This window comes from Pongo abelii, chromosome 5 (genome assembly GCF_028885655.2).
Source record: "Pongo abelii isolate AG06213 chromosome 5, NHGRI_mPonAbe1-v2.0_pri, whole genome shotgun sequence".
Classification (NCBI taxonomy): Eukaryota; Metazoa; Chordata; class Mammalia; order Primates; family Hominidae; genus Pongo; species Pongo abelii.
In genome coordinates, this window is record NC_071990.2 from 148,306,492 (window position 1) to 148,322,844 (window position 16,353).

The window sequence follows — 16,353 nt, forward strand, 5'->3', positions numbered from 1 at the left end:
GATCTAAAGTGTAGTTTAAGTCTGATGTTTTCTTTTGATTTTTTGTCTGGATGAGCTATCCTTTGCTGAAAGAGGAGTACTGAAGACTCCAACTATTATTGTATTGCAGTCTCTCTCCCCCTTTAGATCTATTAATATTGCTTTATACATTTAGGTGCTCTGATGTTGGATGCATACATATTTATAATTATTGTATCCTGTTAAGAAATTGACACCTTTATCATTATGAAATAACCTTATTTGTCTCTTTTTTACTGTTTTTGACTTAAAGTCTATTTTATTTGATATAAATATAGCTATCCCTGCTCTCTTTTGCCTTACGTTTGCACGGAATATCCTTTCCCATCTTTTTGTTTTCAGTCTATATGTGTCTTTAAGGTGAAGTAAGTCTCCTGTAGGCAGTATATAGTTGAGTCTTTGTTTTTTAAATACATTTTGCCACTCTATGCCTTTTGATTGGAGAATCTAATCCATTTACATTCAAGATGATTATTGGTAGGTAAGCAGTTACTACTGTTATTTCATTAATTTTTTTCTGGTTATTTTGTAGATCCTTTGTTTCTTTCTTCTCTTCTGTTTTCCTTTGTGATTAGGTTATGTTTTTAGTGGTTTGCTTTGATTTTGTGTATCTACTGTAGGTTTTAACTTTATGAATACCATGAGGCTTACATAAAACATCTTATGGCTGTAACAGCGTATTCTAAGCTGATAGCAACTTAACTTTGATTGCATACAAAAACTCTACATTTTTACTCTGTCTCTCTTATGGTTTATGTTTTTGATGTAACAATTTACAATCTCTTACATTGTATATCCCTTGACAAATTATTGCAATTATTATTATTTTAGTAATTTTAACCTTCATACTAAATTTTAACCTTCATACTAAAGATGTAAGTGATTTAAACATCACCATTACAGTATTAGAGTATCCTGAATTTGACTATGTACTTACTTTTACCAGTGAGTTTTATACTCTCATTTTTTAATGTTACTGATTACCATTCTTTCCTTTCAGCTTGAAGAATTCCCTGTAGTATTTCTCATAAAACAGATCTTGTGGTGATGAATTCCCTCAGCTTTTGTTTGTTTGGGAAAGTTTTTATCTCCACTTCAGTTTTGAAGGACATCTTTTTTAAGTACAGTAGTCTTTCTTAGTATTATTTTTCTTCAGTACCTTGAATACATTATCCCATTCTCTCCAGGCCTGTGAGGTTTCTACTAAGAAATTTGCTGAGAAATTATAACTCCTTATTTGCTTCATTTCTCTTGCTGCTTTCAGAATCCTCTGTCTTTGATTTTTGACAGTTTGATTACAGTATATCTTGGTGCATAGTATTATCTGGATTAAATCTGATTTTGAAGACCTTCTACCTTCCTCTACCTGGATATATATAACTTTCCCCAGATTTGAGAAGTTTTCTGCTATTATTTCTTTAAGTAAGTTTCTACTCCTTTGTCTCTCTTTGGTCTTTTGTGAACTCCTATCACTCAAATATTTGCTCTTTTGATACTGCCCCATAAACTGTGTAGTCCTTTTTCATTCTTTTTCTGTTTTCCTCCTTTGAGTGCATATTTTCCAATAGCCTGTCTTCAATTTTACAGTTTCTTTTGCTTGTCTGCTTGATTGATTCTGCTGTTGACCTTCTCTTGCATTTTTAATTTCATTTCATTCATTGTAATTTTCACCTCTAGAATTTCCGTTTAATTTATTAAAATAATCCAATCTCTTTGTTAAATTTCTTGTCTTAGTTGTTCATTGTTTTCCAGATAGCACTTAATTGTGTTTTGCTATTTTTGAAGTTCACTGAGTTTCCTTAAAACAATCATTTCACATTCTTTGTCAGGCAGATTATAAATCTCTATTTCATTAGAGCTGGCTTTTGGTGCTTTATTTTGTTCTTTTGGTGGGGTCATGTTTCCATTATTGTTCTTGATCCTTGTAACCATGGGTTGGTGTCTGTAAATTTAGGAGTAGTAAATTATTCTAATATTTGCAGACTGGCCTTGTCTGGGAAAGCCCTTCACCAGTCAGATCATCTAGAGATTCATGGCAGGTTGCCCATAGGCAGGTTTGTTACTGTATTCCTTGAACAGGCTGGTCTAGTGCCTAGATCAGCAGGTGGGCAACCCTGGCACTTGCGTCTGCAGGATTGGGTCTAGAATGTGTGTCCTTGGAAACCAGCCTGAAATCTGGTTCCACAGAGGCTAGACTGATGCCGGCATAGACCTAGAGTATCAGCTTCCACAAGGGTGGGCCTGGGGCCTCAGTTTATGGGGGCCAGCCAGCCACCAGGGTCTATTGGATGGCCTGGACCCTAGGCCTGGTAGGGATCTACTTTACTGCTTTATTGGTCCAGCCTGTGTTTAGGTCCAAGGCAAACTCCAGTCCTTACTTCCTTTTCCTTCTCCCAAGTAGAGGGTATCTCTCTTTTCCTGGGATTGGGAGTGATGTGTGTGATGCAAAACTGTCCTTACTACCTTCTTCAATGTGTCTTATTTCTGTGCTACATTCAGTTGCTATAACCTTTCACCAAGTTTCTTTAGCTCTTATGAAGATATTTTCTTATGTGGATTATTTTTCAAATTGATGTTTTTGCAGGGGGCAAATACAGGAAAGTCTTGTTCTGCCATATGACTGCTAAGAGCTCCTGAATATTGTCTTTGTATAAACAATTTTTTTTATTTTTAATGTGGTTGAATTTATTTATATATTCATATATAAATCTGGTTCCTTAAGCCAGATATAGAAATCTCAATCATATATAATCATAATATGATTTTATATATTATATATATGTAATATGATTATATATGATTGAGATTTCTATATCTGGTTTAAGAAATCTGCCCTATTCTTAGGTCATAAAACTATTTTTCTAATCATCTTCTAAAATGTTATAGTTTTACTTTTATAAAATCCAATTACTTGGGAACTGATTTTTGTGTATGATATAAAATGATGAGACCAATTTTATTTTTTCCCATATAGATACACAATTGTTTTTAGAGGAATTCTTCTGCAACTTTCAAACGTTATAATAAAATTTTGAGCCACTGCAATATGACAATGCTTGTAAATGTAGTTCTAAATTATAACAATAGATTCTTAGAGATGGAAGGTATCCGTAAACTGATGTTCCAAATCATAATGAAACTTTGAAAAACTCCTCTTTAATTGGTTTGGCTTTTATTTGTTGAATGTGATAGCTTATGTGATGGTATAAGATACTCTGGAGGGCACATCATCACATACAGATGAACAAATCTATTAATGTTAATTAGAAAGCAGAGATTAATAGGTGATTGAGGAGAATGAATATCTGTCAACATTTTTTGAAGTTTTTTTAAAAAAATTTAAATTATTGATTGTATTAAAGAAACAAAGATTATCCAGAAGATAATCATAAAAAATAGCCAGCATGCCCTACACCTCCTCATTTTTCAGTCTTCTCCAGGGTCACCCACTTTTATTTTATTTAACTGTTTCTTCTGATACATATCTCCATAATTCTAAATAGTAGGCTTCATGAGGGCAGAGATATTTATTTGACTATATTTTGTTTCTCCCTCGGTACCTGTGAAAATGCCTAGCATATAGCAAACACCATGACATATTTGTTGAATGACTACATGCTATTATATCTTGATCTGTTAATTTAGATGTTATCTCTTGACTTCCTGTTATGGGAGATAAAGACTTAGCACTCCTGAACTCACTTACTATCCCATATCTACACTTTCCCCTGTCTTCAAGATTTTGTCATTTTGTAATTTTTGGTTGAATCAACATTCTTGTTTTGTGAGGATTATTACGGCTGAAGCAAATATGATAACATTTCTTACACAAGGTTTTATACAAGCAAATTACTGCACTTTTTCCTTTGCTCACTTTACTATATGAAGCATTAGTAGGTCTTTCCAAACGCTACAAAAATTATAACCTCTCTATCCATCATTTTCTACATAATCAAATACATCAAATATTTTATAAATGCCTGTTCTTTTTTTTTTTTTTTTTTGAAACATCACCCCATGCACTCCTTTGCTGTCTTGCTTCAGTGTAAACTGAGAGAACTTTGCTCCTGGTACCTTTAGACCTCCTTTTGTCTCTCTCCTCTGATGGACTTCCTATTTTTGGTCTCTCTTCTTTCATGGTTTAAACCCTAATTTTAGTGTAGCACATCTCCCAATACTTCCTAAGAAAAGATGTACAGGAAGTAAAATTTATGAGCACTTGCATGCTTGAAGATGCCTACATTCCATTCTCCCACCTAATTTATATTTTGGCAGGATATAAAATTCCAATTTGGAAGTCATTTCCTCAAAATTGTAAAGGTCTTATTTAATCCCTTAAAATTAGAAGTAATTTTAAGCATTGCTCTTGATTTAAAGATGACATTCTGGGCTGGGCATGGTGGCTCACACCTGTAATCCCAGCATGTTGGTGTGCTCACCACCTGTAATCCCAGCATGTTGGTGTGCTCACCACCTGTAATCCCAGCATGTTGGTGTGCCGAAGCGGGTGGATTGCTTTAGCTCAGGAGTTTGAGGCAGCCTGCGCAAGACAGTGAAACCCCATCTCTACAAAAACAAACAAACAAATAACAACAACGAAAACCCCAAAAACATTAGTCAGGCATGGCGGTGCATGCCTGTTGTCCCAGCTCTGTGGGAGGCTGAGGCAGCAGGATGGCTTGAACGCAGGAGTTTGAGGTTGGAGGGAAATAAGATCATGCTACTGAACTCCAGCTTAGGCAAAAGAGCCAGATCCTGTCAAAAAAAAAAAAAAAGACATTCTGGTATTCTAATTCTTGATCTTTTATATGTGACTCTTTTAGGACCTTCTTTCCATTCTTAGCATTATGAAATTTCACTGTCATTGGCCTTGGTATGGGTTTTGTTTTGTTTTGTTTTGTTTGAGGCAGAGTCTCACTATGTTGCCCAGTCTGGAGTGCAGTGGAGTGATCTTGGCTCACTGAAACCTCCACCTCCCAGGTTCAAGTGATTCTCCTGCCTCAGCCTCCCAAGTAGCTGGGACTACAGGCACATGCCACCACGCCCAGCTAATTTTTTTTTTTTTTTTTTTTAGTAGAGATGGGGTTTCGCCATATTGGCCAGGCCGGTCTTAAACTCCCAACCTCAGGTGACCCACCCACCTCGGCCTCCCAAAGTGCTGAGATTACAGGCGTGAGCCACCATGCCCGGCCCTGGGTTGTTTTTTGTTTTTTTTTGTTTTGTTTTGTTTTGTTTTACGTGAATTGTACTGCATACTCCATGAACCACTTCAAACTGAAGTCAAATTATTTAGTTCTGGAGAATTTTCTTATACTACTTCCTCGATAATTTTCTCTTCTCATTTTCTCTGCTTTGTGGATCTTCTATTACACTACCTTTCTCCCAATTTATTCTCTAATGTACTTGATTTTTTTCTCATTTATTTAATATATTTACCCTAATTTTAAATATTTTAAAACTGTTTAGTTGTAGTGAAATACACACAACATTTGCCATCTTAACCATATTTAAGTGTGCAGTTCAGTAGTATTGAATACATTTTCATTATTGTACGACCAATCTCCAAAATTCTTTTCATCTTGCAAAAGTAAAACTCTATATGCATTTAAAAGCTTCTGATTCTCCCCTCCCCCCAGGCCATGAAAACCACCATCCCACTTTCTGTGCCTATAACTTTGACTATTCTGGGTACTTCACATAAGTGGAATAATAAAGTATTTCTGTTTTTGTGATGGACTTATTTCATTTGGCATAATGTTAACGTTGTCAGGTTTCACCCATGTTTGTACGTGTGTCAAGATTTCTTCCCTGTTGAAGACTGAATGATATTCCATTGTATATGTATGTCACATTCTGTTTATCCAGTCATTCATCAATAGATATTGGGTTGCATCAACCTTTTAGATATCATGAGTAATGCTACTATGAATTTGGACATACACCTATCTCCTTGAGACTCTGCTTTCAATGCTTTTGGGAATATACCTAAGAGTGGAATTGCTGGATGTGGTAATCATTTGAGGAACCACCACACTGTTTTCCATAGTGACCACACCATTTTACATTCTCAACAGTGCCTCTCAAATTTCTCTACATCCTTACCAACATTTATTATTTTCTGTGTATTGTTTATGGTAGCCACCCTAATGGGCGTGACTGTAATTTTGGTTTGTATTTCTCTAATGATTCATGATATTGAGAATCTTTTCATGTGCTGTTGGCCATTTGTATGTCTTCTTAGAAGGGTCTATTCAAATTCTTTGCCCATTTTTTAATTGCATTGTTTGGGTTATTTTGTTGTTTTTGTTCTTTGTAGAAATTCTATATATATTCTTGTATTTTCCCCTTATCAGATATGTAATTTGCAAATATTTTCTCCCAGTTTGTAGGTTGCATTCTCACTCTGTTGATTGTATCCTTTGATGTACTGAAGTTTTCTTTTTTTATTTTGATGCTCAACTTAACCTATTTTTTACTTTTGTTGCCTGTGCTTTTGGAGTCATATCTAAGAAATAATTGCCAAATCCAGTGTCATGAAGCTTCCTTCTATGTTTTCTTCTAAGAGTTTTGTAGTTTGTCTCTGTCTGTATCCGCTTCAGTGCCTAAAGCTTGTATTGTTTATTCCACTTATTCTATTTTTTAATTTCTAAGAGCTCTCTCTTGTTCTTTATTATTTTTGTAGAAGTTTCTTATTTGATAGATGAGTATCCTCTTATTTTTCCAATATTACTAATCATTTAAAAATTGCTCCTCATAATATTGTTTCTGTTTTCTATGAATCTTGCCACCCACAATTGTTAGCTTGTTTCTTTCATATAAGAACCTCTCCTCAATTGTTTGCCAGTACTTTGTTGTATACATATATTTAAGAAATTTAAGGCACCAAAGAGTTGCTGATTAGAAGCAGCTCAATGGCATGGAGAACTTATCAACTGTTAGCTCTAACTTAGGATAATTGAGGATGAGTGAGTTTTATTTGGAGGTGCGGCTGGCTCCCAATGTGCATCTTTTGTTTTTTTTTCCCTGACTCTGGTGAGTTTCTCCAGTTAATGGTCCCCTAAGGTTGATAACAGGGAGTGGTATATACTTGTCCATCCATGAAAGTCGGGCAGCACAGAGAAGCTGAGAGTCTCAGCACTTAGCTTGTGGACTTTCACTTAATTCCTCTGTTGTCTGTACAGTAGACTCTTCTACTTCCAGAGTATCTGTGAGTTCAGATTAAGAAACTTCTCTTTTAATTTCTCCATTTGAAGCAATTTCAAGTGTTCTGTTTAGACAGAAGAAGATTGGATGCTGAACCAGAAAGATTAGGGAGAAGAAGTGCGAATCCTTTTATAGACATTCAACCCATCTCGGTGTTTTAAGCCCATATCTCATTCTCTCCTCCTCAGATACCTGCTAATTGCTTCTGAGGTCCTAAGGCATGGATAGGCCTTGCTTTGCACTTAATATTTAACTATCTCTACGCTGCTATCTCTTCTATCCACTTTACATAATTTTTAAAATATTGTTGACATTACCTGTAATTAGCCTGTAGGAGTTTACACCATTTTACTTTTTATATTCATTTTTGTGTTCCAGAACACAACTATTTGATATTAAATAATTAAAACAAAATTTATACACATGAATTCAACTTAAATTCCTTGTTAAAATTTTCAGGAGCCATTTTTATAATTGAAATCAGCCTTTTTAGGTTCTGTACATTACTTTCAGTCATAATCTTATTAAGTTATCTATATTAATAGCAGGTACCTTGTGCCAAGTAATATGTCTACTTAGGGATATTATTGTTTTAATTTAACTCTTGTTACAAGATTCAATCATTTAGTAAATTAACATATTCTGGGTCTTAATGTGACAAGCTTACTCAGTCAATTATTTAATTCCATTCATGTCCTTTGACATTTAAAGTTAAAAACAAATTATTTTGGTGGGTTTTAGTAAGTTTTCACAAAAACCTATTTCTTCAAAGTTTAAAAAAACTATGTTAGCTCTTTTAGTAACTTTGGTGCTTTGGATAGCTGTAATGTTTTGTTGGATTCAAAATGGTTTCAAAATGTGTTTCTTTTAATTCATAGGGAAATACTGCTTCACAAGTTATACTTGGAAAAGGTAAATTAATAATTTTCCTGTGACTTTTTTCAATGTACATCAAGATACAGAGGGGCATCTCTGCTTCTTGACAGCTTCCCTTCTGGCTCTCAGCAGCCTTTCTTCAGTGTCTCCTTCGATTTGCTGAGTCTAGTCTGCTCTGGGCTTTAAAAAAAGAGATAATTTCAATTGTTAAATTGAAGCTAAAAATAAAAATAAAAGAGAATCTGACTAAAGACCCACAAATAAAGTTGATGTGTTTTAATGCTGCACCCTGTGATCAAAACACTGAAACCACGGCAAATTCCTTAGTTCCTAAATAAAAGAGTTGGCCAAGACTTGAATTCAAAAATATATATATAATTTTGGATCCAGAAGTCTGTAAGAATGCCATGCTGGCCAGATGCAGTGGCTCACGCCTGTAATCTCAGCACTTTGGGAGGCCGAGGCGGGCGGATCACAAGGTCAGGAGATCGACAGCATCCTGGCCAACATGGTGAAACCCTGTCTCTACTAAAAATAAAAAAATTAACTGGGCATGGTGGTGTGTGCCTGTAATCCCAGCTACTCGGGAGGCTGAGGCGGGAGAATCGCTTGAACCAGGGAGTCAGAGGTTGCAGTGAGCCAAGATCGTGCCACTTTACTCCAGGCTGGACTCTGTCTCGGAAAAAAAAAAAGAATGGTATGCCACATTATTTGGTAAATATAAAATAAGGCTCTAGAACCACTGACTGTGGAGAGTGATTAAATATGTTACTGAAACACATTCGTTGCACTAGATCTTTCAAGTTTTTATTTCCCTTTCTGTTGTCGGAGCCACCCGCTCCTATAAGAATATGTCCATCTATAGCAGATTTTAAGTAAAGAATCTAGCTAATTTGTGTTGTAACTTCACAATCTCTAAAGAATCTGTGAACAAATTTGTCAAAGTAATTTCGAAATTTTTGAACACCCTAATATGCATAGAAATGATGATTAAATTCTCCTTTGTGTATGAAATATGTCCCTGTGTGGACCTCCATAAATGTATGAAGCCTGGATTATCTCATAAATATTTTCCCCAAAATAGATTTTGATATTTAAGTTTCCCTTTATCATTTGACATATTTCAATAACTTGTTATTTAACAATATAAGATGTGTTTGGCATGTGTGTCTTCTAGGCACAGATGAACAAACAGACTTTGGATTGGGTGATGCTCATCAGAGTGATGGATTAAACTTGGAAAGAGATATAGTCAGCCAGACCACAGAAACACAGGAAAAGTCACAGGAAGAACTTCCAACAACAAATAATAGTGTTTCTAAAGAAATATGGTTAGATTTTGAAGATTTCTGTGTATGCTTTCAGTAAGTATCCCAATGAGATCAATCTGACTATGTTGCAGTGGTTAAACCCTGAGCTGCATTAGTATACAAAGTCACATTAAGATTTATTTTTTGCATATTTAATATAGAGGTTATATAACCTATTAATTCTTAGCATCATCCAAAATAAGCCAATAACAGCCTAGTGTTGGTATAATATCAAATAAAATTTATAAAATGGAAAATAAATATATTGATTATCCATATAACACATTAATAGCCAAACCAATCTTAGGCCAGTTTCAGCTTCTCCTCAAAGGCTTGTTTCTTAATTAAAATGAGGTAATCTTATTCACTAGAATCATTCTTGTCCCTTTAGGGCAACTGACCCAATACTGTTGTTATTTTTAACTTTCTTCCTACAATAATTTGATTATAAGAAACTTAACATGTAGTACTAGTCTTTGCCTATAATGACAATAACCTGTTAAAAATGTCTTTCTTTCAGAAATATATATATTTTCCACAAGCCAAGTTCATATTGCCTTAACTTTCAAAAATCAGAATTTAAGGTAAATATGTTAAAATCTCTTCTATTCTCTTTAAATTTTTGGTAGAATTGCACCAGTAGAAAACATCTTCAAATTTCTCAAAACATTTCTAAACTTGTAACATAGTTAAATTTTTAAAAATTAATTTTTAGAGTCTCTCACTAACCCTTATCCAAGCAATAAGCAAAATTCCACTAGCTCATAACCACAAATGTGTTCCATCTGACTATGTTGAATCCTGGCCTGAATTATTATACAAATTCACATTAAGAAAAATTTGATTTATGAATAAATGAAGGACATGCACAAATAAATTCACTAGATTTGGTTTCAATTAGTATTTATTGAATAGTGTATGTTTCCTAAAACATAAGGACACTCCACCATTATGCCTGCATTTTTTTCCCCCATATCATCCCTCTGCCTGGAGTTTCTACCCTTTCATCCCTGTTATCCTCATTGCTGTTGTTCAGCTAATGTCTAGAAATCCTTCAGAATAGCATAGATGCCCTTGACACTGTGAGGCTTCCCTTCCCTGGCCATGGAGCCTGGGTTAAGAGTCTCAGCTTCACCAGCCTGACCAACATGGTGAAACCCCATCTCTACTAAAAATACAAAAATTAGCCAGGTGTGGTGGCATGCGCCTGTAATCTTAGCTACTCAGGAGGCTGAGGCAGGAGAATTGCTTGAACCTGGGAGGCGGAGGTTGCAGTGAGCCGAGATTGCGCCACTGTACTCCAGCCTGGGCAAGAGAGTGAGATTCCGTCTCAAAAAAAAAAAAAAAAAAAAAAGAGGCTTAGCTTCATTTCCTCTGTATGTTCTATGTTTGCCTCCCACCCTCCCAACTTTCTGATTGCTTCCCTGTGCCCGTTCTTCCCCCTATTTACTGTTAGCATCTTTAGAAGAGTTAACCTTTCGTTTACCAGTTGTAAGAATATTCCTGCCATGAGGTAGGAACTCAATTTAAAAATTGTCGATTAAAGTAATTAACAAACCACATATTGAGCAGAATTTTAAGAAAAACTATGACACATATTCTGGAACACTAAACTGTACCAACATTTACATGTTGTCCTATCGTAGGACAAGGCCACCCAAGCCCCTAATGATAATCCCACACCTCCATGAGCAGTACACAGAGTTGGGGGAAGTAAAGAATCCTTGAAACTTTCCATTGCCCTTGTAACAGATGAAAACGGGCAGAGAAAACCTTTTGAGCAGACCTCAAGAGCTGCTTTGTTGCTGGCTGCCTACTCTGAAAATAAGAATAGTGACTGGGGAAAAGAATTCCTTCACTTAGTCCTGGAGTATGTGAAAACACCTAGAGGAATACTTTGACTTTACAGAGACAACACAACAATTAATTGGGAATAGTTGAACCCAGAGTATGATATCAGCATAATGTACAGTTTACAGTTTATTTAGGCATATTTCCATATTTAAACTATTGCCAGTGGTAAAATGACAATGGTTTATAGATGTTGCAGGCCCTTAGGTTCTATATTGCATTCACTCCTCATAGCAAACCCCGTGAAAGAGATATTATTACCATCATTTTACATCTAAGGAAAATGAAGCAGATCAAATGTGAAATAACATATGTAAAATACTTAGAAGAATGCCTATTAGTAAGTAATAATAAATGTTGGCTGCCATTTACTAAAGACAGTTGCATAGAAGCTTTTGGTACACATAACCATCCTAATTTAAAAGTGGATGTGGTAAACTGGTCAACTGTTCTTTATTCTGATCTTATTCTTATGAAGTGATGATAAGCACAGAATTTTTTTTCTTTTAAGTCACAGCTTGGTGAAATAAAATTATGACATTCCTTTTATTTCCCTGAATTTTTTTTAATTAATGGTATGAGAAAATAGCTTTCTTGGAAGTCATTGGAATATAATCTTAATGGCATTTAGCATGGCCTGAAAGGAAGGACCTCCAGACCTTAGTGGCCTGCTAAGCTGGGAACACAGAGCCCGAGGACTGTCCTCAGCACAATCCACAGATGTTCCCTTGGTGCTCAGTGTAAGGTTAGAGCAGGGTCATTTCAACGGTGCCATGTGCTGGCACCAGGGCAGAGGCCCTTTGTGGCCTTCAGGAACACCCCACCCCTCAATTCTCAGACCTTTGAAAATGACAGAAAATGAGCTCCGGGCACAAACTCCTCCTCAGGTATGCGTGCCAGGCTCACAAGTCCAAGGGTCCTTCATGTTTTCAGATAGTGAATATTTGAAACAACTCTCTATATCATCAACATGTCACAGCTGACAGGAAGCAAATAAAATAAAGTGTCAAATGAAAACAAATGGAAAATAGGGTGAGGAGTAATCATTTAAGTCATGATTGCATTGTATCAAGCATTTCTAGCAATCTTTGTTATACTTGATTAAATAACAAGGCTTCTTTTTTCATAGCATTGCTACATATTTGTTTTTCATATATTAACTGCTTTTTTAATATTGTGGTAGAATCATGTGAAAAACTTTTAAAGTATAGTATAATTCAATTAAGTTAATTGAATACATTTACCGTGTGCCATCCCTCACAATTATGTTGAAGCACTGAGAACTTGAAAGGCAATAATAATGCATTAGTCAAGAGTACCAGCCTTAGAGTCAGGCAGATGGCTCTACCTACCTTTTTTCTCTCATCTTTGCCACTGCAAACTCTGTGACCTTTGGTAAATAGCTTACCATTTCTGTGTAATTAGATACATTAATGTATCTAATTATATTAAGTATTATTAATAAGTACTGTTAATGTATAATTAGATCCATTAATAGTACCCATATAGGATGAACCAAAATTAGATACGTGTAACGTTTATGTAACTATCCTTTAAGGGAAGTTTTGATTTTACTAAGCACTTTATTCCATCTCCAAAACAAAACCCCACAGCCTGCTGTATCAGCAAGCAATGGGTATTGAGTTAGGCCGTTCTCACACTGTTATAAAGAACTACCTGAGACTGGGTAATTTATATAGAAAAGAGGTTTAATTGGCTCACAGTTCCACAGGCTGTACAGAAAGCATGGCTGGGAGGTCTCAGGAAATTTACAGTCATGGTGGAAGGCTATGAGGAAGCGAACACGTCTTACCATGGCAGAACAGGAGAGAGAGAGAGAGACAGCAAAGGGGAAAGTGCCACAAACTTTCAAACAACCAGATCTCCTGAGAACTCCATCGCTAGAAAAGCAAGGGACAAGTCTGCTCCCGTGATTCAGTCACCTCCCACCAGGCCCCTCCTTCAACACGTGGGGATTACAATCTGACATGAGATTTGGGTGGAAACACAGAGCCAAACCACGGCAGGTGTATATCTGAAGCTCCTGTGGAAAGAAGGAAGAGAGAGCTTATTTCACGTACCACCCTGTAAAATAAGACATCCAATTGGCCATTCCCATTCTCTGCCAAAGTCACTTGCTCTATGGCCTTCCCGCCCATCAAAGACCCATGCTTGAGTACTACTCTGCCCTGGGCTTGGCCTTTTCTCTTTCTCATTTCTGGAACAAGCATATCCCTTTTCTTTCCACATAGAGGAGAGCTCTGCCTCTCTCTGATATGGTGGCTAGTCTAACACAGCTGCTGCAGACCCAGTTTCCACAGACGGTTGCCAACATTCACCCAGTATAATTTTCTTCATATAATTAGATTCATAAAGTATTTATTGTGGTGTCTACAACACAGTAAGTTTCCTGTAAATCTTAGATGTTATACTATGTTTTCGTTAGAAGTGAAAATAATAGCATTGATGAACTGGTATTAAGTATGACAACTGGTCTAATTTCTTGCAGTTCACAGAAGAAAGAGTGTCCTACTATCTATTTGTAGATAGTCTAAAACCTATTGAACTACTGGTTTGCTTTTCTGCATTGGTACGCTGGGGGGAGTATGGAGGTAAGAGGGCTCTGAGAAAATGATAGCCTTAAAGACCAGATCATGTTCAGGCTACGGAACATGCAATAATAAGATTTTTAGAGGCTGGGTGTGGTGGCTCACACCTGTAATCCCAGCACTTTGAGAGGCTGAGGTGGGTGGATCACCTGAAGTCAGGAGTCCTAGTCCAGCCTGGCCAACATGGTGAAACCTCATCTCTACTAAAAATACCAAAATTAGCTGGGCGTGATGGCACGCACCTGTAATCCCAGCTACTCAGGAGGCTGAGACAGGAGAATCGCTTGAACCCAGGAGGCGGAGGTTGCAGTGAGCCGAGATCGTGCCATTGCACTCCAACCTGGGCAACAAGAGTGAAACTATCTCTCAAAAAAAAAAAAAAAGTTTTTAAAAGATTTTTAGAAGACCATGGATAGAGGAACTTCCTCCCTTTCCAGAGTTTCTCCAGAGTCCCACAGGACCACCTACACCACCTCCTCTGATGCTCTTACCCTACAGACACCAGGGATTATGCTCACTGCTGCCACCTGCACCTCTTCTGGTTGTACTAATCTGTTCACCTTTTTGGTGTACTTACTCAATCTGTTGTTGTTGTAGTTGTTGACCTATAAATGTCATCATTCTTAATTATTTCAAAATCTATTGAAAGACAAACTATTTTTCTTTGATTTGACATTCCAACAATCTTTTCCTCTATCCCACCTTGGTCCCCTGCTTTCATGGTTACCTTGTAGACTTTAAGTTTACCAATTTGTGCATCATCTCAATCATCTCAATTTCAAGCACCCCACTCCCCGCTCACTGCTTGACTCTCTAGTTCACTCTACAGAACTCCCACTCCTACAGTTTTGGAAGCCACTGGGACTTTCCTTACTCTCTACCCTGCCACTTTTTTCTCTGTCCATCACAAAGATACAGCCTCCGCACATTTGCTCTTTTTATCCCCTCATCTTACTTTCCTGGAAAAACCTCACTATTGGTTAAACGTGATGCATATCTAACCCACAGTTTCAAGAGAGCAGCTGAACGTGATTGGAGGGGAGAAAAACAAACACACTGGCTAGCCCTGCTTACATTTGAGGAGCACAAATCTCAACAAGGCCTTAGGCACTGCCAGTATTTCTCTCGTTCATTTATTTTCCCACTTTTATTTATCCCTGTAGATGACCTATTGCAAACCCTGAAACATTCTCTGTCTCTTCAAATCTTCAACACCTACTCTTACTCTCACTCATGTTCAGATGATGACCTTGCTGCTGATCTCACTGAAGAGACAGAAGAAATCAGAAATGATTTCTGCTTGCGGAATTTCCACCTCCCTTTCCAACAATGAACTCTCTCAAAATCTAGGCCACCTTCCTTCTGTTCTAATGGATAGACAATCTCTGCTCCTCTGCAAGGCCAAACCCTTGCATACACATGCACACACAGGCACACACTCACAAAACTTCATTTTTTTATTCTTTGGCCTGTTTTGTTAAATAATTTTTCTTTAGCTCAAATTAACAGTACATGGCACTGTAAATGTACAGTAAGTATTTCCCAAATGCTTAATACTGAATGTTTTGTCAACATGTAGGGCAGGGATTTCTTTTTAAACTGAAGTATCCTCAATGTTCTGAATGGTGTCTAACATAGAGCAGGTGGCTAGAAAATACTTGTTGTACAATAAACTTTCCAAAATTTAGTGATCTAAGTTTAGTGCATCTACCAAACCAAAAGCTCTGAAGCCACACCATGTCCCAGAACATTTAAATTCTATAGGCATGAAGGCATTTCAGGTAATGTTGTGACCTTATATCCTCAACTCCAATGTTTTCTGGAAATAGGGGGGAAAGTAATTTGCCCTCAGTCATTGATGAACAATTAGCCCATATTATTTATCCATTTTTAACAAAAAACTTGATATTAAATTTAAACTTTGTTAATTGCTTGCTATTTCTACATAATGTCAAAGACTGAATCAAAGGTAAAAATTTTGATAAACAGGCTGGGCATGGTGGCTCACTCCTGTAATCCCAGCACTTTGGGAGGCAGAAGCGGGCAGATCACCTGACGTCAGGACTTCGAGACCAGCCTGGGCTAACATGGAGAAACCCCGTCTCTACTAAAAATACAAAAATTAGCCAGGGGTGGTGGCAGGTGCCTGTAATCCCAGGTACTCCAGAGACTGAGGCAGGAGAATTGCTTGAACCCAGGAGGTGGAGGTTGCAGTAAACCGAGATCGTACCACCGCACTTCAGCTTGGGTGACAGAGTGAGAATCCATCTTTAAAAAATAATTTTTTTGATAAACAGTGGGATATTTGGACTTATTTTTTACACTATTTTAGAGAAATCTCTTATTTTTCAAGATGTAATATGTTTTCTTCCTTTAAAATTGCATCTAGAAGGATATTGTAGTTATTACCATAGAGATAAAAAAAGCAATGCTATACTACAATGAAAAATGTCCTCCTGCTTCTAATTTTCCTATTCCTGGTTTCT

At 36.7% G+C, this 16,353-nt stretch overlaps 1 protein-coding gene across 1 annotated transcript in view; it reads left to right on the forward strand.

Moving 5' to 3' along the window:
* ADGB (androglobin) overlaps positions 1–16,353 on the forward strand; it is a 203,556-nt gene that overhangs the window by 109,406 nt on the left and 77,797 nt on the right. The window contains exons 14-17 of the mRNA XM_002817462.5: positions 8,100–8,133; positions 9,275–9,461; positions 9,928–9,991; positions 13,768–13,870. Of these exons, the coding sequence (XP_002817508.5) occupies positions 8,100–8,133; positions 9,275–9,461; positions 9,928–9,991; positions 13,768–13,870 (388 nt within the window). The remainder of the gene's footprint in view (positions 1–8,099; positions 8,134–9,274; positions 9,462–9,927; positions 9,992–13,767; positions 13,871–16,353) is intronic.